The sequence below is a fragment of the Copadichromis virginalis genome, linkage group LG8 (genome assembly GCF_057382275.1).
Source record: "Copadichromis virginalis isolate Kocher_CV1m ecotype Utaka linkage group LG8, C_Virginalis_male_GT1.1, whole genome shotgun sequence".
NCBI classification, from domain to species: domain Eukaryota; kingdom Metazoa; phylum Chordata; class Actinopteri; order Cichliformes; family Cichlidae; genus Copadichromis; species Copadichromis virginalis.
Window position 1 is genome coordinate 1,326,879 of NC_140625.1, and position 23,627 is coordinate 1,350,505.

Genomic DNA, 23,627 nt, shown 5'->3' on the forward strand with positions numbered 1-23,627 from the left:
AATGTGTTTTTTTCACTTTGGAAAACAGATGTTTGTTCTCGTTCAGCCATGTTTCTCTTGGACTCTCAGCCTAATCGAGCTCTTCTCATCACACCGTACACCGAAACGCTGGAATATTTCAAATGAAATCAACTAAGAACATGTAGCAGTCAGACACAGCTGACACATAACAAACACAGTTTAATGAAATCTTTTATTTTAGAATCAGAAAATATAGAAACAACCTAATAGTGCTCATCTATTAACACACACTCACACACACACACACACACACGCACACGCACACACACACACACATCCCATCAAAGAGGAGCTTTTAAAGAAGGGAGAAGAATATTTAGTGTACAACAAGTCAAGTCAAGTGGCTTTATTGTCGTTCCAACCCTGTGCAGGGGTTCAGTGAAACGAGACAACCTTCCTCCCCACATGACTCCACCTCTGCTGTTTGTACTGCACACGGTGTTGGACAGGACGTCTGAACACAGGTTCTGGATGCAGTCTAAGCTCAGTTTACTCAGATTAGGGGAGAGGGAAACTCTTCTGTTTAATCTCCTTATTCGTGAGGAGATCACCGCACACTGTGAATAAAAGAAGAAGCAACGAGCCAAGCACCTGTATGTGCTGCTGTGGTGTGATATGGGGACTTCAGGAGGAAGATATGTACACCAGCTGCTGGAGATCTGACTGATACTAAGAGATACTGTCAAATAGAACATGTATAAATAAATGAATCACTATCTTGCATGATTTCTTCATTCCTATCAGAAGAACGTTTGAACATTTATTCAAACTCTCTTCTGAAAGGAAGATTCATCTTCCTGTTTCAGCCTGTTTGAAGTTTTTCATTGTCAAACAGGAGAGAATAACACCATATTATTTGTGTGTTACTGTTGTGTATACTGTTCATCACTAACAGTGAGTAGTACTTTTAGGACAGTAGCTTTAACATGATTGTTTATTTTGTAGCTCCGTTTACACATCTTTGATGTTTCCTCATTTCCACACAAAGCTGAAGCTGTGATTGAAACGTTTCAGACAGCTTCCTGACAGGTAGCATGTTAGTCCAACTGCTGAGGTTTTCCACACTGGGCCAGGACGGTCTGGAAGCTTTTGTCCCTTAATAAATTTCCAGGTCTCTCTTGGAAATGAGATTTTTAATCTCAATGAGATTTTTTACCTGGATAAATAAAGGATTAATAATAATAATAAAAATCACTTTATTGTTATCTAATGTTAACAATAGTTTGATGATCTGAAACATTTAAGAGACAAAGATGCAGAAAAAAACATCTCGGGGTCAAAGGCTTCTTCCTAACAGCAGAGCGCTCTGTATGTCAGCGGTGAGCAGCAGATATTTGAAGATCAGACATCTTGACAGAGAATAACAGTGGATAAAGGCGATAGAGGCACACAGGTGATCAGAACTCTTTATGGGAATCATTGTTATGGCCCCTGGCCTCATGTGGGCCCACCTTCCTGTATGGAAATTCAAGCGTGCCAGGACTCACAGGTGATTGGCTGGTCAGGGACCGATGCCCACAATCATAATCAGTAATCACAAGCATCAAAAACAAGATCAGAACCTAAAAGGAGTCAAAGAAGTGATTTGCAGCAAAAACAGAAAAAGATATTGAGACAAACAAAAAGTGATGACACAAAAGAAATGTGTTAGACTGAGTGTCTCTGAACATCTGGCACAGCTGCTGTAGACAGCAGTGTTGCACCTTCCTCAGTCTGGCTGCAACACAGCAGAGCTACACAACAAACAGGGAACTTTTTTAATATTCTTTAAAGCAAAGCAAAAGAAAACACACAAAGCTGAATCACTGACATGGTCTGTACTTCAGATGTGATGGCAGAGTTGAGTTTGTGTCCTCTGCTTCCTCGGACATATCAGGTCAGCTAAATGAGAAAATGTGTCCGTGGTGGCGAAAACAGCTTTACAGCATTTTTGTATGTGACACCACAGAGCAGAAAACTTTAAGCAACAATGTTACTACCTGTGCTTCTTTAATATTATTCATTCTTTTAACAAAATCTGGTAAAAAAAAAGTGTTTGCCACACATGTGATGTATGAGTGAATAAATCTGTTTATATATTCACCAGTGTTACAGCATCATCCACCTCTTTACAAAGACACAACTATGAAGAGCAGACACACAGTGAAGACACTACAGAGTGGACACTGGCAGCGTGTTGTCCATGTGTGGTTATTACACAGATGATGGTCAGTGCCTTGTGGACACAGAGGCTTTCAAACAGAGACACAGACACAGACACACACAGACACACACACACACTGCAGCCCTTCTAACAATCCAGGACAACTGCACTATGTCCATTTACTCATGACTGTGCTAAATGAACAGTGAAGCCCACTGCGGTATAATATTAGTTGTGGAGATGACGCTTATGAAGCATGTTTGTAAAGGATTAAAGGAGGGAGCACACGGGAGAAGCTGCTCACCAAATTGTATTATAATAAACTATTGTGTGTGTGTGTGTGAGCGAGTGTGTGTGTGTGTGTGTGTGTGTGAGCGAGTGTGTGTGTGTGTGTGTGTGTGTGTGTTCATCTTGCTAATACTGCCTGCACTCCTTTGTGTCACCCCAGAAAAGCTGGAAGAAGTGATGGTGAGAGGAGGCCTGTGCTTCCCATATGGAAAAGATATTTATAACTCTTATAAAGTTTGTATCTGTCTGTGTGAAACTTGTATGAAAAGCACTCAAGAGTGAAAACAGATATAAGATCCCTTGAAAAATTATATAAATGAAACTTGTATGTTTTGGATACTTACTAAAACAGTATATGAAAGTAATGAGAAAGTGGCCACTTTCATGAGTAAATCATATAAGCCTGATATATGATTCACTATATGAAGTAGGCCACATCTGATGCAAGTCTTTTATAAGTTTTTACTATTTCTTTTCCATATGGAATTACATAACTGTACATTACATTCAGACCTCTGTCACACAGGTCTACAGACCAGCTGGTGACCTCCTGGTGACCTCCTGCTGTAACCAGGAAGCACTAAAGACTATAACTGAAACCTGCATGTTCACTGCCTCTGCATAAAGGACTCACTAAAGACACTTAACCATCTCACAAACTAGTTTGTTTATTAATAATAAACACAGTATTCCTTAATCTTACTCAGTCCATGTTTTCTAATCACTGCAAAAATGTTAGCATCAATCACACCTCAGTGCAGCCTGTCACTTTTGTACACCACCACATATATGTGCACACATACAACACTGAGTGTCCCCTTCTGTGGAGTCCCCCAGGGCTCCGCCCTTGGACACCTTCTATTGTCTTTATATATGTGACCTGTTTTCAGTGACTCTTCTAACTATGCAAATGATGCCCAGCTGTACTTTTCTGTTCAAGGAAAACAACCTGAACAGCCATTACGAACTGGATGTATTCAGATTTTACAGCACAACCTTACACCCTAAAGCCATCATGCTGATGAGGTTATAGCAACTAAATTGGTAACAGCCTAACAGGTCAGCTGTGGTTTGTTTTAAGCTAATTTCTATAGGTTCTTTTCCCCTTTGTCTCTCATTATTTTGGACCACAGTTGATCTCTATTTGTGCAAAATGAAAGTGACCGTGTGGATGATTATGTATGTTGGAACAGGTACACTTATCTTTAATGTGTGGCTTTTATTCAAACTATGTGGCAGTTTGTAACTTTGTGTTTTGAAAAATTCTATTCATGATCATGGTGTTAACAACAATCAGCAATTAGCCTCCAAGGTTTCAGGGCTGTATCTTAAACACGAGCCAGCAGAACAATGAGAGGCTGTCACAAATTCTGCTGAAAGCAAAAAGAAGTGAAAGGAGGAAGGAGGAATTTATTTCATCGATGCTTCTTAGGAGAAAAAAGGAAACTTTTTAAAAACTATCCATTTTGTGCTGCTGTCTGTGATTTATAGTAACTATGACTGAGTGAAAATCAGAAATAACGGCTTTAAGGAAGGTTATAGGTCATTTTAGTGGCTCCTTAAACAAAACCTGTTCTAAAGCCTCTCTAAAGTATAACAGTGGTCAGCCTGAGACACACAGTTTTATATAAAAGACTGATGTAAAGTGGACTACACTTTCATCAGTGTTTCTCAAAGTCAGTGTGAAGCATTTCAAAAACAGTCTGCAGCAGGCCCTTTGTCACACGTCTTTAATACGTGCCATATAACCGTAGTCAAAATAAATGGAAACGTCAGAAAGCTGCTGACGAACAAAATAATAATCATATAGAAATTACAATATTTAAAGTTGAGTATAAAATTACTATATGTGGTACATAATGGGATATTATGCAAACCCACATATAATATTACTTATAAATGGTCATAGACAATGCATGCAGGTTCAGCCGTTTACTGCCAGCTGTGCACATGTCAGTGCTGCTCTTACATTGAGCTGCTCTCAGAAAACGCCTGTCAGCATGTTTCTGTGCTGTCGCTTGCTCTTTACTCTTCGCCTCATAAACAAAGGTGCAGAACAGAGTAGACTCCTGCTCTCTCTCTAAAATAAAGCATGAATTAACCCTGCAGAGTAGAAGTGGATCTAAGCCCAGCTCAAAGGAAATGTACAGCGCAGGGTTGGACCACGCTTTGTCCCAAACGCCTTCGACCCACAGTAAAGCGAAAGGGATCAAAGTGGGGACGAGCAGCAGAAGATGGGTTTAAAGATGTGATCTCAGGTCCTCATTTCACTGTGTAGCACTCCAGCAGGCTTCCCTCTCTCTCTAACCCATGCAGCGCGCTGCTCGGCACACTCAATTATTTATTAGCTTACAGACGCACTGAGAGCAGTGAAGGGAGGAGGCAGCTGCACATCTCCCCTCTGCTTTAGACTGTTGCTCTCATCTTTCCATCCTCTGCTCTTCAAAAGTCACTATCCCTCCATCTGCATCGTTCTATGTAAAACATGAATAATTAACACTAATGAATCAGTGGTGCAAGCAAGAAGCCAAAGCAGCCTGGTCATTACCTTCGTCTTTCTTTCCCTTCTATTTCTCTAATAAGCACCTGGCTGCTGACTGACCCTCCAGCTGCTTCTTTTCTCTTTTCCATGAACCTTTTCATCAGTTCTGGATACTTGCTTTGTTTCCACTCTTCCAGCCTCTGATCGTTTCTCACATCCCTCACACCGGAGGTCTTTGTTCCCGCCTGTACTCTCTGGAGGGACAGATGGAGGAACTCTGTTACTGTTGTCATACTGGCATCAAGAAGATCACTGCAACCTCAGCACTGCGAGTGTGTGTATGTGTGAAACTACTGCAGTGTAGCTGGTTTGGAATATATTGTATTCAAAGTTGTTTAATGACACACTTGCAGCCATCTTTTGGTAAGCAGGTGTGCAGACAAGCAGGTGTGCTTGATAAACCTGCAGATCTGTGCACCATCATCAGTGATGACACTTTTGTGCATGTATGTGTCCACATGTGTAGCATGTTTGTGTCTGAGAGCAACAGGAGGAGAGTTGGTAGGCAGAGAGGATAAAGAGGAATAGCTGATGTCAACTGGACTGGTTGCTACACAGGCCCCACCCACAACCCCTTTGCTCCATGTGTTCACACAGTCTCCACTTTTCTGTGGCTCAGCAGAGAGAGGACAGACGGAGACAAAGACCAACAATAAGGACAGCATCACATCAGCACACCTCCGTCATGCGGCTCTTTCTCACTTTATATCTTGTTAGATGGAAACAGTTTGCAGCTGATCGCACTTGTTTCAAATCACAACTCTTAAAATAATGACTTTGTAACAAACCCAGTAGTTTCACACTAAACTAAGCCTGAGGGGGAGGGATGTCCAATGTTGAGTTTAAAGTTAAACCTTAAAAAATGCTTTAGAGGAACTCGTGTACATGTATTGGATCAATACGAGGCTCGTTTTTAAAATATACACGCCAACCATCAAACCAATCAGACGATCGAGCTGCTGGTTCTCCCAGAGCCTCCTGTAGGTCTGCAGTGCAACGAGCTTCTTCAGGCGAAGGTCAGTACACGCTGCACTGCTGTGCTTCCAGCTCCGTCCGGAACGTCAATAAAAAGCCGGCTTTACACACTTTCAGCCAAAACTCCTCGACCTCCTGTATGAGCCCAGCTCCCATGACAGGCACTGCGCAAACACAGACTCACACTCATACAGTGTGATGGAGCAGCTTATCCACATAATGTTTAACCCAGAAAATGGCACATAGCTGAACCATGCCTCCAGATGAATAACACAGGTGCACTTTGAAATATTCTCAGTATGACTTTCTGCGCACATTTTTTATGAAATAACAGAAAAGGGTAAACAGACTGCAAAGTCAAGCAGGTGATCATTAGCCTGGGAGAAACATTCTTGTACCTGCCTACATTAATTGCTTTCCAACTCACTGGTGACTCTGCAGTGTTTGGTTGGCTGTCAACATGCAGCAAGAAGGTTGTAGGTTTGAACCTCTGTGTGGGATTCATACGTCCTCCCTGTACCTGCACAGGTTTCCTTACAGTCCTCCCTCCATCCATAGATATTTATATGGGGCTATGTGAGTCAGATAAAAGCTCAAAGTGTTTGGGTAAAGGGTGCAAGTAATGCAAAAAGCTCTGAGTGGTCAGCAAGACTAGAAAAGTGCTACATAATGTCCATTTCTGTTCAAAGGGACAGTGCTACAGTGTTACAGTGCTACAGTGTTACAGTGTTACAGTGCTACAGTGTTACAGTGCTACAGTGCTACAGTGTTACAGTGTTACAGTGCTACAGTGTTACAGTGAACTAAAGGGAATAAGGAAAGCTGAGATGAGAGGCACAGTCTGTAAACTGTCACCAATGAAAGAAGAATGCAGTTTTTTTGCACTCATGTCATGTAATGTTGTCATTTTAAAAAGCAGTTGGCCATTGCTATCTTCTACTTCTGTGACATGTTTTTAATTTGCTTGTTGATTTTGTCCTGAAGTTACAAACTAACAGCAACAAATCAAAGTAAACCCTCACAGTTTGGGGACAAGTCTCCTCTGACAGACTCAAACTGTGAATCCAGCCTGGCAGCAGTAATAACAATAGTTGTGATTGGTCCTGCTCATCATATCAGTGATGCAAGTGTGCAGTAATCCACTACTGTGTACTCACAGAGTAGTCTGCAGACCTACTAATTCACCTCAAAGCAGACGTATACATGAAGAGCAACACTGTAACCTCACTGCTAATAACTGCAAAGCTTCACATTATCTCTGACAGGAAGAGAGAGCTGAGCTCTGTGGGCCAAGATGACAAAAACACATCAGCTCCCACACACACCCAGAAACTCAACACCACACGTTTTATGTCATCACAAAAAGGATTCTCAGTCATTGTGTGTGTGTGTGTGTGTGTGTGTGTGTGTGTGTGTGTGTGTGTGTGTGTGGGGTCCCTCAGTAATGCTCAGGAGCCCTCACAGGGCCTAAGTACTCACCCAGAAATACATCATCATCTTCGCTGAGAGGGGATGAGAGAGGTTAGAAGATGAAGATGCACAAGGAAACCAGAGAGACCAGCGCTCTTCCTCTTTTTCTCTCTGTGTCTTGTGTGTTCGAGTGTTTTCAGTGTCTGCGCTGTTCTTCGTCGTCACTCAGTTTGTTTTTGCTGTTTGCTAAGTGTTCGCTGATGGCCTCTGTGTTTGCAGCAGTTAAAATCCTTTTCATGTGTTCCTCTGGCCCTGAACACAGTGGGTCTTCCTCTCTCTTGCTGCCTCTTTTTGCTTCTTAAAATTGCTGCAGAGCTTCTCCTCCCCCTGAACCTTTCCAAAAGTCCCCCTTTGCTTCTTTGCCGTAGGGAGAAGGAAAGAGAGAAATAGTGCTAAGAAGGAGAGAGTACTGTGAGACGCCGTTACTCTACACTCTGTTATTTATTCTTCCTTTCACTTCTTTTCCGCCTGTCTCTTCTTCCTCTCCTTGTCCAACTTGAGCTTTCACTCAGTGCTCAGCTCTTCCTGCCTCCATCTTTCCCTGCGTTTCGCCGATGTTAACTATTCTCGTGTTCCACTTACACACAGTCAAACCTGCCTCCTCTCAGTCTGAGCACACGCTCGCCTCTTTTCTTCAAATGTCATTCCCAGTAGTTCCAGCTCAGCAGCTCTGCTCTAAGGGAACACCAGTCTGAGAGCCACTTTCTTTAACAGCGTTGGCGGGTGAAAAGCACTGGAACGAGTCGGGCTGGGAAAACCTGGAAGTCACCACGCTGTACAGCAGCGCAGAAGCTTTCAAGCAGGGAGGAAAAAAGGAAGAGAGAAAGAAGGAGAGCAGCTAAGAGGAGGGAGAAAGAGATGAACTGTGAAGGGACGCTGCTGTGGCAGATACACGCTGGGAGGTGGTGGATGGCGAGATGCTGCGTGGAAGTTGTGGGATAGCCGACGGACGTGCCGGAGCACAAATGACAAGGAAAGATGAGATTAGAAAGAAAGAAAAGGCAAAGATGCAAAGAGCTGTGAGGGAGGAAGACGGAGCAGCTTGGCAGCGTTTCCCTTTACGCGAAAGAGCCAGAGATAGCAGCTGGTTTTATTAAGGAGCACTGGGGAGGAAGAGGACGGGAGGTTCATCCATGATGTGTGTGGGGGGTCAGAGGCAAGACAGCCGTCACACAAGCTTAGAAGAAGAACCAGCATGAAGTGGAGCTGCTTCCTCTGCTTGTTGTTCTGTTGTTGCTTCTGTTTCTAGCGCTAACACGCTAACATGCCTCTGTGAATAGGTGTGTGTGTGTGTGTGTGTGTGTGTGTGTGTGTGTGTGTGTGTGTGTGTGTGTGTGTGTGTGTGTGTGTGTGCACTTGCTGGCTTGGCTGAGCTGGGATTACTGCAGGCTGCATGCTGAAGCCGGGTGTTGCTGGATGTTTGCACCTTTGTAAAATCAGCTCATGTCACACACACCTGTGTCAGAATAATGCTGACTTTGCATCTGTATCATTCTGATATGTATTTTGTGTGTGTGTGTGTTAGACTGGGAAAGACAGGCAGAGCAGCAGAGAGTGTGTGAGGGTGGGCAGGGCTAGATGTAGCCTGCCTCAGCACATTTCCCCCACCAACTCCCCCCCCCCACACCACCACCAGTAAAGTCAATACACTTCTGAGGAAAGCACCATTTTAACCACCTACTGCCTGCAATGCTGCACTGCACACACGGCGAGCACCGGAAAGCTCTGCTTTCCTTCAGGCACAATGAGTGGGCTTCAGCCCGACGTCCCCTCAGCACAAAGTGTGTGTGATGTGTGACTGCGTCACTGTGCTAACAGCACAGGTAATATTCACAGCGCCCTGCCTCCTGCACCTCTCTGCACTGTGACTGAACTCAAACTGCCCCTCACACTTTCAGACCGAGAAACAGGAAAAAGGCTGCTTATGAATTATCCTCCTGTTATCACGACATATTAAAAAGAAAACAGCGACAACATTCACACCTAAGATAGACGTTACTGCAGGTTTCCATTACATACAGCTTTGCAACAATATGTTATATGGATGTTTAAAAATGAACAAAGACGAGTTTTGTATCAGAAAATGAAACGTTTCAATAATTTAAATCACAAATTCAGAAGTAAATGCAGGTGTGTAGGTTCAGCGCCCCATACAGTTATTAGCAATAACTGTATGGGGCGCTGCAGGGGTCTCAAACTGAAATGAGCTGAGGGACACTTTAGTGTTCAAGTAGTACAAAACAAACAAGAAAACTCCCACAAACATTTCTGAAAATGTTGTGTTTGTTTTTTAAAATTTCAAATACTTTATAACAAGACAAAACTACAAACATGAACGCAGGTTTGATCTAACTGTATCTCCTCTCTGTCTGTCACACACGTGGCAGCACTGCTGCTGTCATTGTGTTTGTATTTAACAACATACAAATGCAAGTGACACATGAGTTTGTGAGTCTGTCACTGAGCTAACAGCCTCAGCATGTTTGTGCTCTCTGCTCATGTTGCCTTCATATTAAATCATTTAAGAACTCATTTGAACATTGCCCTCAACAACAAACAAATCCTCCCTAACAGCAACAGTCACGTCAAGCTGCATTAGACTTCACATCAATGTAGGGGTGACGCAGGCCGCGAATGGCCCCCGGGCCGCGAGCTTGAGACCCCTGATACAAACTAAAATGTTACCAATATGTTCAGAGAGATGATTTATGCACATTAGCTATTCTTCTCTCACTTCAAATGCAGCAGAGATTATTTCTGCGTCACACACGTTCGGTCCATATTCTTGTATGAAGTACTTTCAGCGTCGCTTTGCTTCCCATGATTTTTTTATCCTGCCAAATTGTCCAAATCCTTTTATTATCAATCAAACGTTCCCACATTTAAAAATAAGACATTTCTATATTTACAGTAAATAAACGAGTGCTTCACCTCAACCGTCCATGAAGTCTTTATGATGAAAGTGCTGAGATGTGTCATAACGAGTGTACTTATACTCACACATAAAAAGCTATTTGTCCTAATACTTTGCTTTAAATGAGGCTGTTTGCACATCTGTACACATGACAGGTGTGTCAGTGCAAACTGACTGACAGCCATGACACCGGCTGCCTTCTTTTGCTTTTCTCCAGTAATACCATTCAAAAAACATCTTCCATTAACATTCTTCCTACTTGCCATACTTGAGATGCTGGATTTTAGAAACTCTATTTCCTGCTGGGACAGTGTGCAGGAACATCTCTGCTGCATATGGATTATACGTCCCCCATTCCTGCTGGGAGACACAGCTGACAGTGTTCGAGAACAGCAGGGATGAGGTCCTGTGGGACTTTGAGCTCCAGACAGACGAGCACCTGCTGGCCAACCAAGCACATACAGTGGGGCAAAAAAGTATTTAGTCAGCCACCAATTGTGCAAGTTCCCCCACCTAAAATGATGACAGAGGTCAGTAATTTGCACCAGAGGTACACTTCAACTGTGAGAGACAGAATGTGAAAAAAAAATCCATGAATCCACATGGTAGGATTTGTAAAGAATTTATTCGTAAATCAGGGTGGAAAATAAGTATTTGGTCACCTCAAACAAGGAAAATCTCTGGCTCTCACAGACCTGTAACGTCTTCTGTAAGAAGCTTTTCTGTCCCCCACTCGTTACCTGTATGAATGGCACCTGTTTGAACTCATCATCTGTATAAAAGACACCTGTCCACAGCCTCAAACAGTCAGACTCCAAACTCCGCCATGGCCAAGACCAAAGAGCTTTCGAAGGACACCAGGAAAAGTATTGTAGACCTGCACCAGACTGGGAAGAGTGAATCTACAATAGGCAAGCAGCTTGGTGTGAAAAAATCAACTGTGGGAGCAATGATCAGAAAATGGAAGACATACAAGACCACTGATAATCTCCCTCGATCTGGGGCTCCACGCAAGATCTCATCCCGTGGGGTCAAAATGATCATGAGAACGGTGAGCAAAGATCCCAGAACCACACGGGGGGACCTGGTGAATGACCTGCAGAGAGCTGGGACCAAAGTAACAAAGGTCACCATCAGTAACACACTACAACGGCAGGGAATCAAATCCCGCAGTGCCAGACGTGTTCCGCTGCTGAAGCCAGTGCATGTCCAGGCCCGTCTGAAGTTTGCCAGAGAGCACATGGATGATACAGCAGAGGATTGGGAGAATGTCATGTGGTCAGATGAAACCAAAGTAGAACTTTTTGGTATAAACTCAACTCGTCGTGTTTGGAGGAAGAAGAATACTGAGTTGCATCCCAAGAACACCATACCTACTGTGAAGCATGGGGGTGGAAACATCATGCTATGGGGCTGTTTTTCTGCCAAGGGGACAGGACGACTGATCCGTGTTAAGGACAGAATGAATGGGGCCATGTATCGTGAGAGTTTGAGCCAAAACCTCCTTCCATCAGTGAGAACTTTGAAGATGAAACGAGGCTGGGTCTTCCAACATGACAATGATCCAAAACACACCGCCCGGGCAACAAAGGAGTGGCTCCGTAAGAAGCATTTGAAAGTCCTGGAGTGGCCTAGCCAGTCTCCAGACCTCAACCCCATAGAAAATCTGTGGCGGGAGTTGAAAGTCCGTGTTGCTCGGCGACAGCCCCAAAACATCACTGCTCTCGAGAAGATCTGCATGGAGGAATGGGCCAAAATACCAGCTACTGTGTGTGCAAACCTGGTAAAGACCTATAGTAAACGTTTGACCTCTGTTATTGCCAACAAAGGTTATGTTACAAAGTATTGAGTTGTATTTTTGTTATTGACCAAATACTTATTTTCCACCCTGATTTACGAATAAATTCTTTACAAATCCTACCATGTGGATTCATGGATTTTTTTTCACATTCTGTCTCTCACAGTTGAAGTGTACCTCTGGTGCAAATTACTGACCTCTGTCATCATTTTAGGTGGGGGAACTTGCACAATCGGTGGCTGACTAAATACTTTTTTGCCCCACTGTATAGAGGTGTTTGACAAGAAAGTCTGCAGAGTACCAGAGAAGCACAACTCAGAGTAGAGCTGGTTAAGGTGGTGATCGGGTTAATATCAAAGTTTGTATTTAGGAAGTCCGTGAAATGTTTGACGGATATGAAAGCAGTTTGACTCAACACTCCAGCTGACACAGAGGTCATCCAGGCGACTGTGGACCATGGGGTGAGTAACCACGACCACCTCTGCACCACATCCGTCTAACATCTGTTTCAGCTCAGCTGAACATGTTTTTTAATCTGTATTTGTGACTGATTTCAAAAACGGGAGATTTAAAATATAATCATATGAAACAGATGTTATTGCTCACAGTCAATAACATGATATTATTATAAAATGTGTTAGATTTGTATTGTTGATTGTCATTTATGCTTAGAAATATTTACTTATATATGCTTAGAGTTTTGTAATTAGTTGTAGATTGGTAGAGGTTTTGATCCTTGATAGTCTGCAAACTTTGTGTGTATTAGACAGCACTTTGGGAGCATGAGAGGTCATACCGTGTCTTATTGTTTTATGGTAGGATTAACGTAGTTGCGTCTGTTCTAGTCTAAGTGCTCTTTGTTTAGATGAACTGCAGGACTTCCTCACCGTGTTATCTAGGATGAACCATCTAGGGTGAGGGGGAGGCTACCCTCTTCCTGACCAAGGATGTTTGACCCTTTGATCAGCAGTCCACACACACACACACACACACACACACACACACACACACACACACACACACACACAGGCAAGGTACTCTTTGTGTGTATGTAGACGTCATATGTTAATGAACTTATGCATATTCATGTAACCTCAATAAAAGAACAGTGGTACGGGAGAACGGACGAGAGCAACTGGGGTCAAGCGAAGGAACGGCGCCTGTCCGGTTCTCTCCCGTGCACGAGAAACATGAAGAAGCTTGCCTACTTGTGTCTTGCTTTGCAGTGTAATTATATTGCCTTCAACGTTCCAGCGGATGGGTTCAAGCTACAAACCTATCAAAATGTATAATAGAATTTGTTTTTATTGAAACAGTAAGACATTTGAAGTCAAACGAGTGTGTGTCTTAGAGCCTGTAATCCTGGAGCCTCCTCGTCCTGCTCGGAGTTCTAGTTTCAGGCTGCCTGCAGATGTCTGTCTAACCCACAGACTGACGTGTTGCCAGCTGCAGACACACAGGTATCTTTTACCTGGAAGAACTCAGCAGGTGACTTTGGCTCCACTACTGTTTGCTCTTTTTTCTGACTCTGACTGTGAATGCTGTCACAGCATTACATTAGTAAGAATGCTGTAGATTCTGTTGTTTCTTTGAGGTTATTTAATAGGTGAAAAACAACGTTGTACTAATAAATATACACTGGTTACTGTGTAACGACATTTTCCAACAAACTGATGTGTTCTCAAAAACTTCCATCAAAAACACAGAGGAGCTGGCAGAGGTTTGTGGAAGCTACCATGCTGCATCACCATCCTGAATATAGTGGCCACTCATGTTTTATGTCTCCAGAGATCTTTACCAAAGAAGGGAAACTGCAGTGGTCACAACATGACCAGCGTGTGGATAAAGTGACGTCCTCTTCCTTCTCATCTCAAGCCTCGTCTCTGACTCAGGTCTCTGACACACAAAAACCTGCATAAACATGATCGCGGTTACTTCTCGTCAGCAGAGTAGACGTGGGAAGCGTGACCTCCTGACTTGAGGAGCTGGCTAAAAGCTAACATTACTTAAGCTAACGTTAGGCCTGTGTTATATTTGCACATCACATGAGAGTTTCTTAGCTAAGACTACAACAACATTTATTTGAATTCAAATTTTAGGATCCGACATTCATGAATAATCTCTGGAATGATGCTACATTCCACAGATTATTCAGGAACTTTACTTCAGATTGGAGTTCTTATGTTGTACATCATCTTTTGCAGTAGTGATGGGATTTTCGGCTCCCAAATGGCTCTTCAGGTTGTTTTGTTGCTTTAATTAATTTATTATTAACAACAATATAAAATTATGCACAAAACGAATTACTAATGTAAAAAAAACAACAACATGGTTTTATTTATATGTGTTTATATATAAATATATGCAGTGGCCCCTAGAGGCAAAACACGTACAAACTCCAAAACACATTTCTAGCATTAACTGAACTTCCAAAACAGAGCTACTAGATCACTTAAATTACACAATTGAAAGCATGTGTGTATTGTTTGTGTATTTCTACACAAGCACTCATATATTCAAATAATTAAAAAAAAAAAGTTAATTTACCTGTTACTACCACACACCAAATCCGGTCATTGGTACTTCCTGGCTTGTGTAGCCACCAGGTAACAAAAGCTCAACACTGCCCCCTAGCGTCCTGGAGCACTTCTGTTGTGTTTTTACATTTTTTGAAGTTTGTACGTGCTTTGTCTGTAGGGGCCATCGTAAATATACTTTTATTTATTCACTGCACATAAAATGTAATAAATAAATCATATAATTGGATCAAGGACACATCTAAAACCTGCAGGACACCGGCCCTCGATGCCTGGAGTTCGATGCCTGTGTCTTAAATAATCAGGCCCCATCTTATCTTAATGACCTTGTAGTACCATATCACCCTATTAGAGCACTTCGCTCTCGCTCTGCAGGCCTACTTGTTGTTCCTAGAGTATTTAAAAGTAGAATGGGAGGCAGAGCCTTCAGTTTTCAGGCCCCTCTTCTGTGGAACCAGCTTCCAGTTTGGATTCAGGAGACAGACACTATCTCTACTTTCAAGATTAGGCTTCAAACTTTCCTTTTTGCTAAAGCATATAGTTAGGGCTGGACCAGGTGACCCTGAATCCTCCCTTAGTTATGCTGCAATAGACATAGGCTGCCGGGGATTCCCATGATGCATTGAGTTTTTCCTTTCCAGTCACCTTTCTCACTCACTATGTGTTAACAGACCTCTCTGCATTGAATCATATCTGTAATTAATCTCTGTCTCTCTTCCACAGCATGTCTTTATCCTGTCTTCCTTCTCTCACCCCAACCAATCACAGCAGATGGCCCCGCCCCTCCCTGAGCCTGGTTCTGCTGGAGGTTTCTTCCTGTTAAAAAGGAGTTTTTCCTTCCCACTGTCGCCAAAGTGCTACAAGCAGTCGGCTACAAGCTAAGGTAAGCTAGTGAATCCATAAGCACACAGTAAATGAAAATGAAAAGTGTGTGACATGCTGGCAACAAATAACAACAAATAACTCTCAATCATGTTCTAACTATATCATGTACAGATGGTTACTATTAGGGCTGGGCGATATGGCCTAAAATCCATATTGCGATATAATTTGAAGCATGTGCGGTAACGATATATATCGCGATATATTATTTTCTTCTGTATAACGTATTTTCCGCACTATAAGGACTTAAAATCCTTTAATTTTCTCAAAAATCAAAAGTGTGCCTTATGTATGAATTCTGGTTGTGCTTACTGACCTCGAACCGATTTTGGCTGCAGAAATCTGTTAAAAATTTTTTGATGGATTGTCAGAGCATTACGGCTATCGTAGTGAGGAGCTTCGCGGAGTAATCCGGTCCAAAACTCCGTCCGCTTCAGGTCCCAAAGTCAAACAAACACTGAGAGAAATGAGAATCATTTCTCCTCTCATCCGTTCGTATGGATTTCAAGCACCCGTAAGAACCCTGAAAATCATCAGCGTTGCTGCTTTAGCAGGTGTAACAATTAAGTTTAACATCCAGGCATCCATGAAAACAGAATTTATTAAATTTAACAAGAAAAGAAAGTGTACTTTCTTGATCCCCACGGGAAAATTCCTCTCTGCATTTAACCCATTCACGCAGTGAAGCAGTGGGCAGCCATTGGGCGCCCAGGGAGCAGTGTGTGGGGATGGCACCTTGCTTAGGGGTACCTCAGGGTAGCTGTTCAGGGGAATCGAACCCCCGACCTTCCGATCATGGGGCCACCACTCTACCTACTGAGCTATTCCTGCCCTTAGCTTGCTAGTTTCCACCTAAACATTTCATACCATGTTCTGACTGCCCTCAGGGGCAGGGATAGCATCTAGGGGATGGGCCAGGACAGAGCTGGCCCTCTTTACCCGTCTGTTAAGTCATTTCCTACCCTTCTATGTGCTGCTACCTCCCCAGGACACAACTGCAAAAGCCGTCTCGACGACATAAAAGGTCCTCAGTAATTTCCCACACACCTCCAAAAGACCTTGAGCTGTGTAGCAGGTGGAGCTGACTTGAGACAACAAATTAATAAACAAGCTCAATCCAAAGAAAAGCTCCTGAAGGCCATGGAGCACCACACAGGCTCATCAAATGTCAACAACTGAGTGAAATCAAGGAGTGAGCTGTGTGTCTGTGTGTGTAATTATGTTAGAGGTTTTACAGCTGCTATGTAGTGAGTACATTTCGACACGTGGACTTCAAGTACAGATTCAAATAAGCAGGAGCAGCTCACAGTAAACAGGAAGAAGAAGAAAGATTAAACAGGAAGAGAAAAAAAAACTGACCAGTCTGGTGATGACGGGAAGCCCAAAGTGCCACAAGTGCTCGTTGAGTAGATCGCTGTACACCACGTTACCAAACAAAGCAATGGTTCCTGGTTTGCACAGACCACTTCCTGGCTTGGTTTCTGCAAAAGTGAAAGTCATTTCTTCTTATTCACGATATAAAGTCACTGATAACAATAATACTTAATGTGTTTCAAACAGTAAGAGGCTGGTAATAAAACAATCCCGAGACAGTATCCACATGTTTCCTGTTGTCTGTACCCCTCTACTCCTTCTATACATCAGTCAGATCCAGCTCCTCCCCCTCTTGGACAACATGTGTCCATGCCATGTAATATGTGCCATACTGTTATTTTAAAGCATTTACAAACAAACTGCGTAAACAAACAAACAAACAAACAGAGCCAAAACAATAGTGTCTGCTAAATGCCAGGTTAGTCACAAACAGTACTTTTGTTCTTCACGTCCCATGGACTGGATTTATTTTGCGTCACTGACACCTGGATGTCTCCTGGTGAGTCCAGCCTTAGTCCGCGGGTCGTGGTGGAGATCGAGCCACTGAACTTTGCCCGTAAACAGTCATCGCCTCCCGTCTCTTTCTGCTGCTTTGAATGAAACCTTTTCGAGTCACTCTCCTGCACTGCTGTGTGATAGTTCACCTTTCACCAACATTTAATAGGGACTTTTTAACTGACTTCTGTCTCTCGGGTGAAATTATGGTTAAATTGTTGGGACTTTAATATTCATGTTAGTTTGAAACCTCTGGTGAAGGAGATATAGTGGACTCTTAATCTATTTCAATCTGTAAGTGGTCCCACTCAGGAACGTGGGCCCACTCTGGATCCTGTTTTAGCTTCTGGTTTATCTGATGTCAATGTGAAAATTGGTGATGCAGAGTTTTCAGATCTGTCGCCTCTAGATTTTAACTGGGAGCGTCGAACTAATAAAAGCATCTGACTGGAGGAGCGCAGAGTTCGAGTGGGAGGTGCAGGCTAAGCAGATCTGAAGTGTAACCTGAAGCCAAACCATGGAGAGCTTTAAGAGCAAATATTAAAACCTTTGAAAAGAGTACGAAGAATCACCACATGAGCTACAGCTTGGGCATAAGTGGCACTATTTTTCTGAGACATAATGTTTCCTTTCATTGTTATGCAAACAACTTTCAAGTGCATTTTCCACTGAAGCACTGGTGCATCCTCTGTCCAGCCTGTCCTTGACTGCATCATTGACATCAGGAGATTGCACTAAATCGGTTGAAGTTTAATGAGAATAAGGCAGAAGTCATGATGTTTATACCCAGTTGCACTAGCAGCCCCCCTGCATCGAGCGTCCCTTTCTGGCTCCATATGAGAAATCCATTAACTTAGCTGTGAAAACGGATCCTTCTCTACAGTTTCATCCTCATGTGAGTCCTGTGGGAAAATCCTGCTTTTTCCAGTTGAAGCAACTGTCAGAGTTCAAGCCTCCTCTGTCCAAACACAACATTGAAACATTACTTAGGTCTTCTTTTACCATCTGGTCCGTGTTTGTCTTTTATATTTGGTGTTGTTGTTTTTAAAGTGCACTAGAAGTGATAAATATGGTAAAAACATTCCTCTTTCATCATTTTACACTCCAACTCCTTTACATCATAAATGTTGGTCAAACTGTTTAGCAGTGTTCTTTAGCCCTGTATGCAGATGAGCATACAGGGCTGGACTGGGACAAAAAATCAGCCCGAGCATTTTGACTAGAGACCGGCCCACCATTATAGGAAAAATCATAAAGCCTTTGAATGCAAACAAACGCTGTTGTGACAGTGATGGACACTGTTCTGATGGTATATATGTATCAATCTATCAATAGTTTGTTGTAAGATTCAGATAATTATTTAATAAAAGTGAGACATTTTAAATGAGAATAAGAAAGTATTTCTTTGTGCCCCCCTCTCCCTGTTAATGCCCTCCCTGGCCCCCTGGCAACACTTTGCTAGACCCGCCCCTGCACAGTTACCAGCTGTCAGCTACCTAAAAAAGGATCCTGGTGTTATTTGTCTCTCAGAAACAGTTCGTAACTTCCCTTCAACTCATTCATGTCACCTAAAAGGTAAACCTGTTTCTCCATCACCTGTTCAGCTCTGATGATTCAGTAAGGACGTCTCCTGGTTTCATCTTCATGTTTCCCTCTCTCCCTCATCCACCTGCTGTCCTCCACCACTTACTAATGTTACTGAATCTGTGGAAGCTCCGTGATAGCTACCACACGAACGAATAACGAGCCTATCTAAATCCCAGTAACGATTAACGTGTTCCTGATTTCGGCATAATAACTAGTTACCGTGCTTGTTACCACAATAATAACGTAGTTACTGTATTAGTCCCTGCACTGCTGTTTAGTAAGTGAACCTCCTCTGCTGAGAGTCACTTAGCCTGTTAACTCACAATAAACAGAGCAGTGAATGGTTTGTTTAGCACCCTGGTTTGCTGTCAGTCTCCCATCAAAGAAAACAAGTTAATCCAACAGCACGTGTGCAAACAACAAAAAGAAAGCTGCTAGCCTCTCAGCTTTTGTTAACAGGACACTTCACGGCAGGCACTGCTTACAACACAATATCACATATTTGTAATCCTGTAAAGCAAAGATGTGTCTGGTCTGGTGTCTGGTTTGCTGTCTTCGTGGGGACATCCCATTAACATAACCCTAACATAACCTAATTGTAACCCTGACACTAAAACCACAGTTTGAGTCTCAAAAATGCCTTCAACCCCATGGGATTTTGGTCCCCACCAAGATAGTAAGAACCTGTACACGCAGACACACACACACACATGCACAAACACACACAAATGCACAGACACACACACACACACACTGCTGAGGCTGCAGGGATCTGGATGCCAGTCCAACAACAGTACGAGTTCCTCCGTGTGTCCCTGCAGTGACTCCAGAACAAAGGCCTCCAGTGTGCGATGCAGAGTTCTGCTCTTCTCTGTGTCGAGCTGATCTGATTGAATAAAAGCTCCACGGTATCCTGTTCTGGCTCCATATAATCTTTCTATACAAGATATACTTGTTTTACTATACTCCTCATGTTTTATACATAATGTTGTGACTATATTCTGTGACCACGGTGGGCAGATAACGTCTCTCTGTAAACCCTGCTCCTTCCTGTACTGTTGTTTGCAAAGGAAAATCAAGCCTCACAGAGACAGTGGATCCCTTTGGCTGTGGGCTGTGGAGTCAGACGGCCTTTCCAACCTCTGACCTCACATCGTTGGGAGACAAGAAGACCCGAGACGTTTGGACCATCTCCACTGGAATTTTCATAAGCAGACCACATTGTCCTCGTAACAGATATGAAATAAACTGGGGGGTGTAACAGGGCGGCCCTTAGCGGCTGGAAACACAGTGAGACGGACCGAGGCAAGTGTAGTGGAACAAAGTATTTATTTGCTATACAGCTCTCCTTACAACAATTAACTTGTCGAGCTTCTTCACAGCACAAAAATCCATCCTCTAATGACAACTGGCAGCCTTAAATATGTTCAGCTATCACAGACTAAACCATTATTCCACTCTCAGGTAAATTCTTAAATCCCAACCTTCCACCACAGTATACAATATATCAATAAGAATAAATAAATACATAAATACATTTCACATTTACATATTAATAGATATTTCACACTTTAATGTTACACCAAACCCAGTATTATAAAAACCCAGAAACCAAAGCACAACAAGATTCACCACACTCTCTTTACCAATGGTCTCTCCCGGAACCTTTAAATGGTGTCTGGACCCCCGGGGAAACATTTGCCCAAACACCTTGAAGAGGACACAGGCAAGAAAGGTGAGTAATCATTAACTTACAAACACTTATTGCACCACTTTTATCCCTAGATTTCACACACACATTTGTATTAGTTTTCCTTACTGGTAAACCTTAATCACAATCTCAATCACCATTCTTCTCTCCTGACAGACAACCACCACATTCCTTGACGAGGAGCAGCTGTGCAGGATCTGAAATAAGGCCACCAACTGATTTTAAAATTCCCAATAAATAGTCAATAAATATTTAAACTTCTTGTGTGCAAATCCATGCTTAAAGTGCAATGCTCATAAAGTGCTTGATGAGGTGCTTTTAATAAAGTGAAAGGTGTGCTCTAAAGTGCTATACATATAATATGATGGTGATGGAGCACCTCTTCAACCTGAGCCTGAGGTTGGGAAGAGTCCCACAGCTCTGGAAAACCTCCTGTGTTGTACCAGTGCCAAAGACTTCACGCCCCAAGGACCTCAACAGCTACAGGCCGGTGGCTCTGACATCCCACCTGATGAAGACCCTGGAGCGGTTGGTCCTGGCTCAGCTTCGGCGCCTAATAAGCTCATCACTGGACCCACTTCAGTTTGCCTACCAGCCTGGCATTGGAGCGGATGATGCCGTCATTCACCTCCTACATCGTTCCCTCGCTCACCTGGAGACCGCTGGAAGCACTGTGAGAATCATGTTCTTTGATTTCTCCAGTGCCTTCAACCCCATTCTTCCCTCGGTTCTGAAGGACAAGCTGGTGAACTCTGGAGTGGAGCATCACCTCACTACCTGGATCCTGGACTACCTCACCGACCGACCACAGTATGTGAGGACTCAGGGCTGTGTGTCGGACAGGGTCGTCTGCAGTACGGGGGCCCCACAGGGAACGGTTCTGGCTCTGTTCCTCTTCACCATCTACACTGCAGACTTCTCCCACAACTCCACCCAGTGCTTCCTGCAGAAGTTCTCTGATGACTCTGCAATAGTCGGCCTCATCACTGATGGGGACGACAAGGAGTACAGAGGACTGACTCAAGACTTTGTGGACTGGTGCCAGCTGAACTACCTCCAGATCAACGCCAGTAAAACCAAGGAGCTGGTGGTAGACTTCCGCAGGCACAAGCATTCTCCACTGCAACCACTGAACATCCAAGGTATGGACATTGAGGCTGTGGACAGCTACAGGTACCTTGGTGTTCATCTGAACAATAGACTGGACTGGACTCATAACTCAGACGCCCTCTACAGGAAAGGGCAGAGCAGGCTGTACCTGCTGCAGAGACTCAGGTCGTTTGGAGTGGAGGGCCCACTCCTGAAGACCTTCTATGACTCTGTGGTGGCTTCTGCTATCTTTTATGGCGTGGTCTGCTGGGGACAGGAAGAGACTGAACAGGGTGATCCGAAGGGCCAGCTCTGTTCTAGGATGCCCTCTGGACCCAGTGGAGGTGGTGAGTGACAGGAGAACGGCGGCTAAGCTGTCATCCCTGTTGGACAACATCTCCCACCCCATGCAGCAGACTGTGACAGCACTGAGCAGCTCCTTCAGTGGGAGACTGCGGCACCCACGGTGTGGGACGGAGAGATTTCGCAGGTCTTTCCTCCCTACTGCTGTCAGACTCCATAATAAAGACTTTAACTGATCAAGCACACACATCCATACATATGCAATAATACTAAGTGCAATAATCCTTTCTGTCATCGTTGTATTTTTACTCAGTTGTATATAGTATTTGTATTTGTATTCTATTTTTATCTTATTGTATATTTATTTTATTTTATTCTACTGTATATAGTATTTTATTCTATTCTGTACAGCTGTGTACTGTATTTATTCTTATTGTATTCTAATTTTTGCCTCATAACTTTTGCACTGTCCACTTCCTGCTGTGACAAAACAAATTTCCCACGTGTGGGACTAATAAAGGTTATCTTATCTTATCTTATCTTATCTTATATAAATAAATGCAGTAAGGGAGTCCTCTTCCTTACAGGGGGAATGAGATTTGTTCAAGTCATCACAGAGCTGAGGAAACTCAGTGTTTCAAACGTGATGAATTACTTTCAAAAGAAGACTGGGAGATCCTCTCTGTATTGATTCTTCCACAAACAATGGTGCCGAGCAAAGGTGGCGAGTACAGCTGAGCTGTGTTAAAAAGTACTCCAGTAAAAGATAAAATACTTAAACAACTTCTTTACTCAAGTAAAAGTACAAAGTACACTTCTACCACCTACTACTAACTTAGTGTTATATTAATCACAATGAAGTAATATTAGTAGATAGAAAAACAAAATTATGTTAGTCTACTCTTTCATTGTGATTGAACTCTGAACCAGGTTGAAGCAGTGAAATAGAACCTGATCAGAGAGAAAGAGGGGGAATAATAAGCAGCTTTATTTTCTGTTACATTTTAAAGGCTGACTTTGCCTCCAACAGGAAAATGAGCAGGGAAGTGGCTGAAGTGGGACACAGCGCACAATAATTTCTACTGAGAGCTCCGGTCCTAGTCTACAGGCTGTGATCAGCTGGTCTCTGCTCTTTGTGGATTTAAACACCTGCATTCGAGCAGATGTTTTATAAGTTGTCCTGGTGTTTGTCCTCTGCACTGTTCATGCTGTATTTATATTAAACTGTATGAAGATGGTGAGGAGGGAAAAGCCCGTTATGTAGCCTGACCATGAGCAGCACAGCCACTGAGCACCAGCCACACACTGTTCGTTACTTTGACTCTGTGGTAAGCTGGGGCGGCTGTAGCTCAGGAGGTTGAGCAGGTCCTCTACTGGTCGAAAGGCCGGTGGTTCGATTCCCCTAGTCTGCATCTTAAAATATGTCTAAGTTGCTCCACCAGAGTGTGAATGTTAGTCAGTAAGGACTTAAAATCATAGAAGAGAGTGAATGTGGCAG

General features: G+C 43.2%; 1 protein-coding gene across 5 annotated transcripts in view; it reads right to left on the reverse strand.

Moving 5' to 3' along the window:
* The window catches only part of LOC146702481 (RNA binding protein fox-1 homolog 3-like), a 611,273-nt gene that overhangs the window by 219,476 nt on the left and 368,170 nt on the right, over window positions 1-23,627 (reverse strand). For 4 of the 5 annotated variants that reach the window (XM_085465383.1, XM_085465384.1, XM_085465381.1 and 1 more), the window contains exon 4: window positions 16,930-17,051. In XM_085465383.1, the coding sequence (XP_085321509.1) occupies window positions 16,930-17,051 (122 nt within the window). Of the gene's footprint in view, window positions 1-7,448; window positions 8,196-16,929; window positions 17,052-23,627 lie in introns of those variants that run through there. The other variant, XM_085465385.1, reaches the window with a different exon arrangement.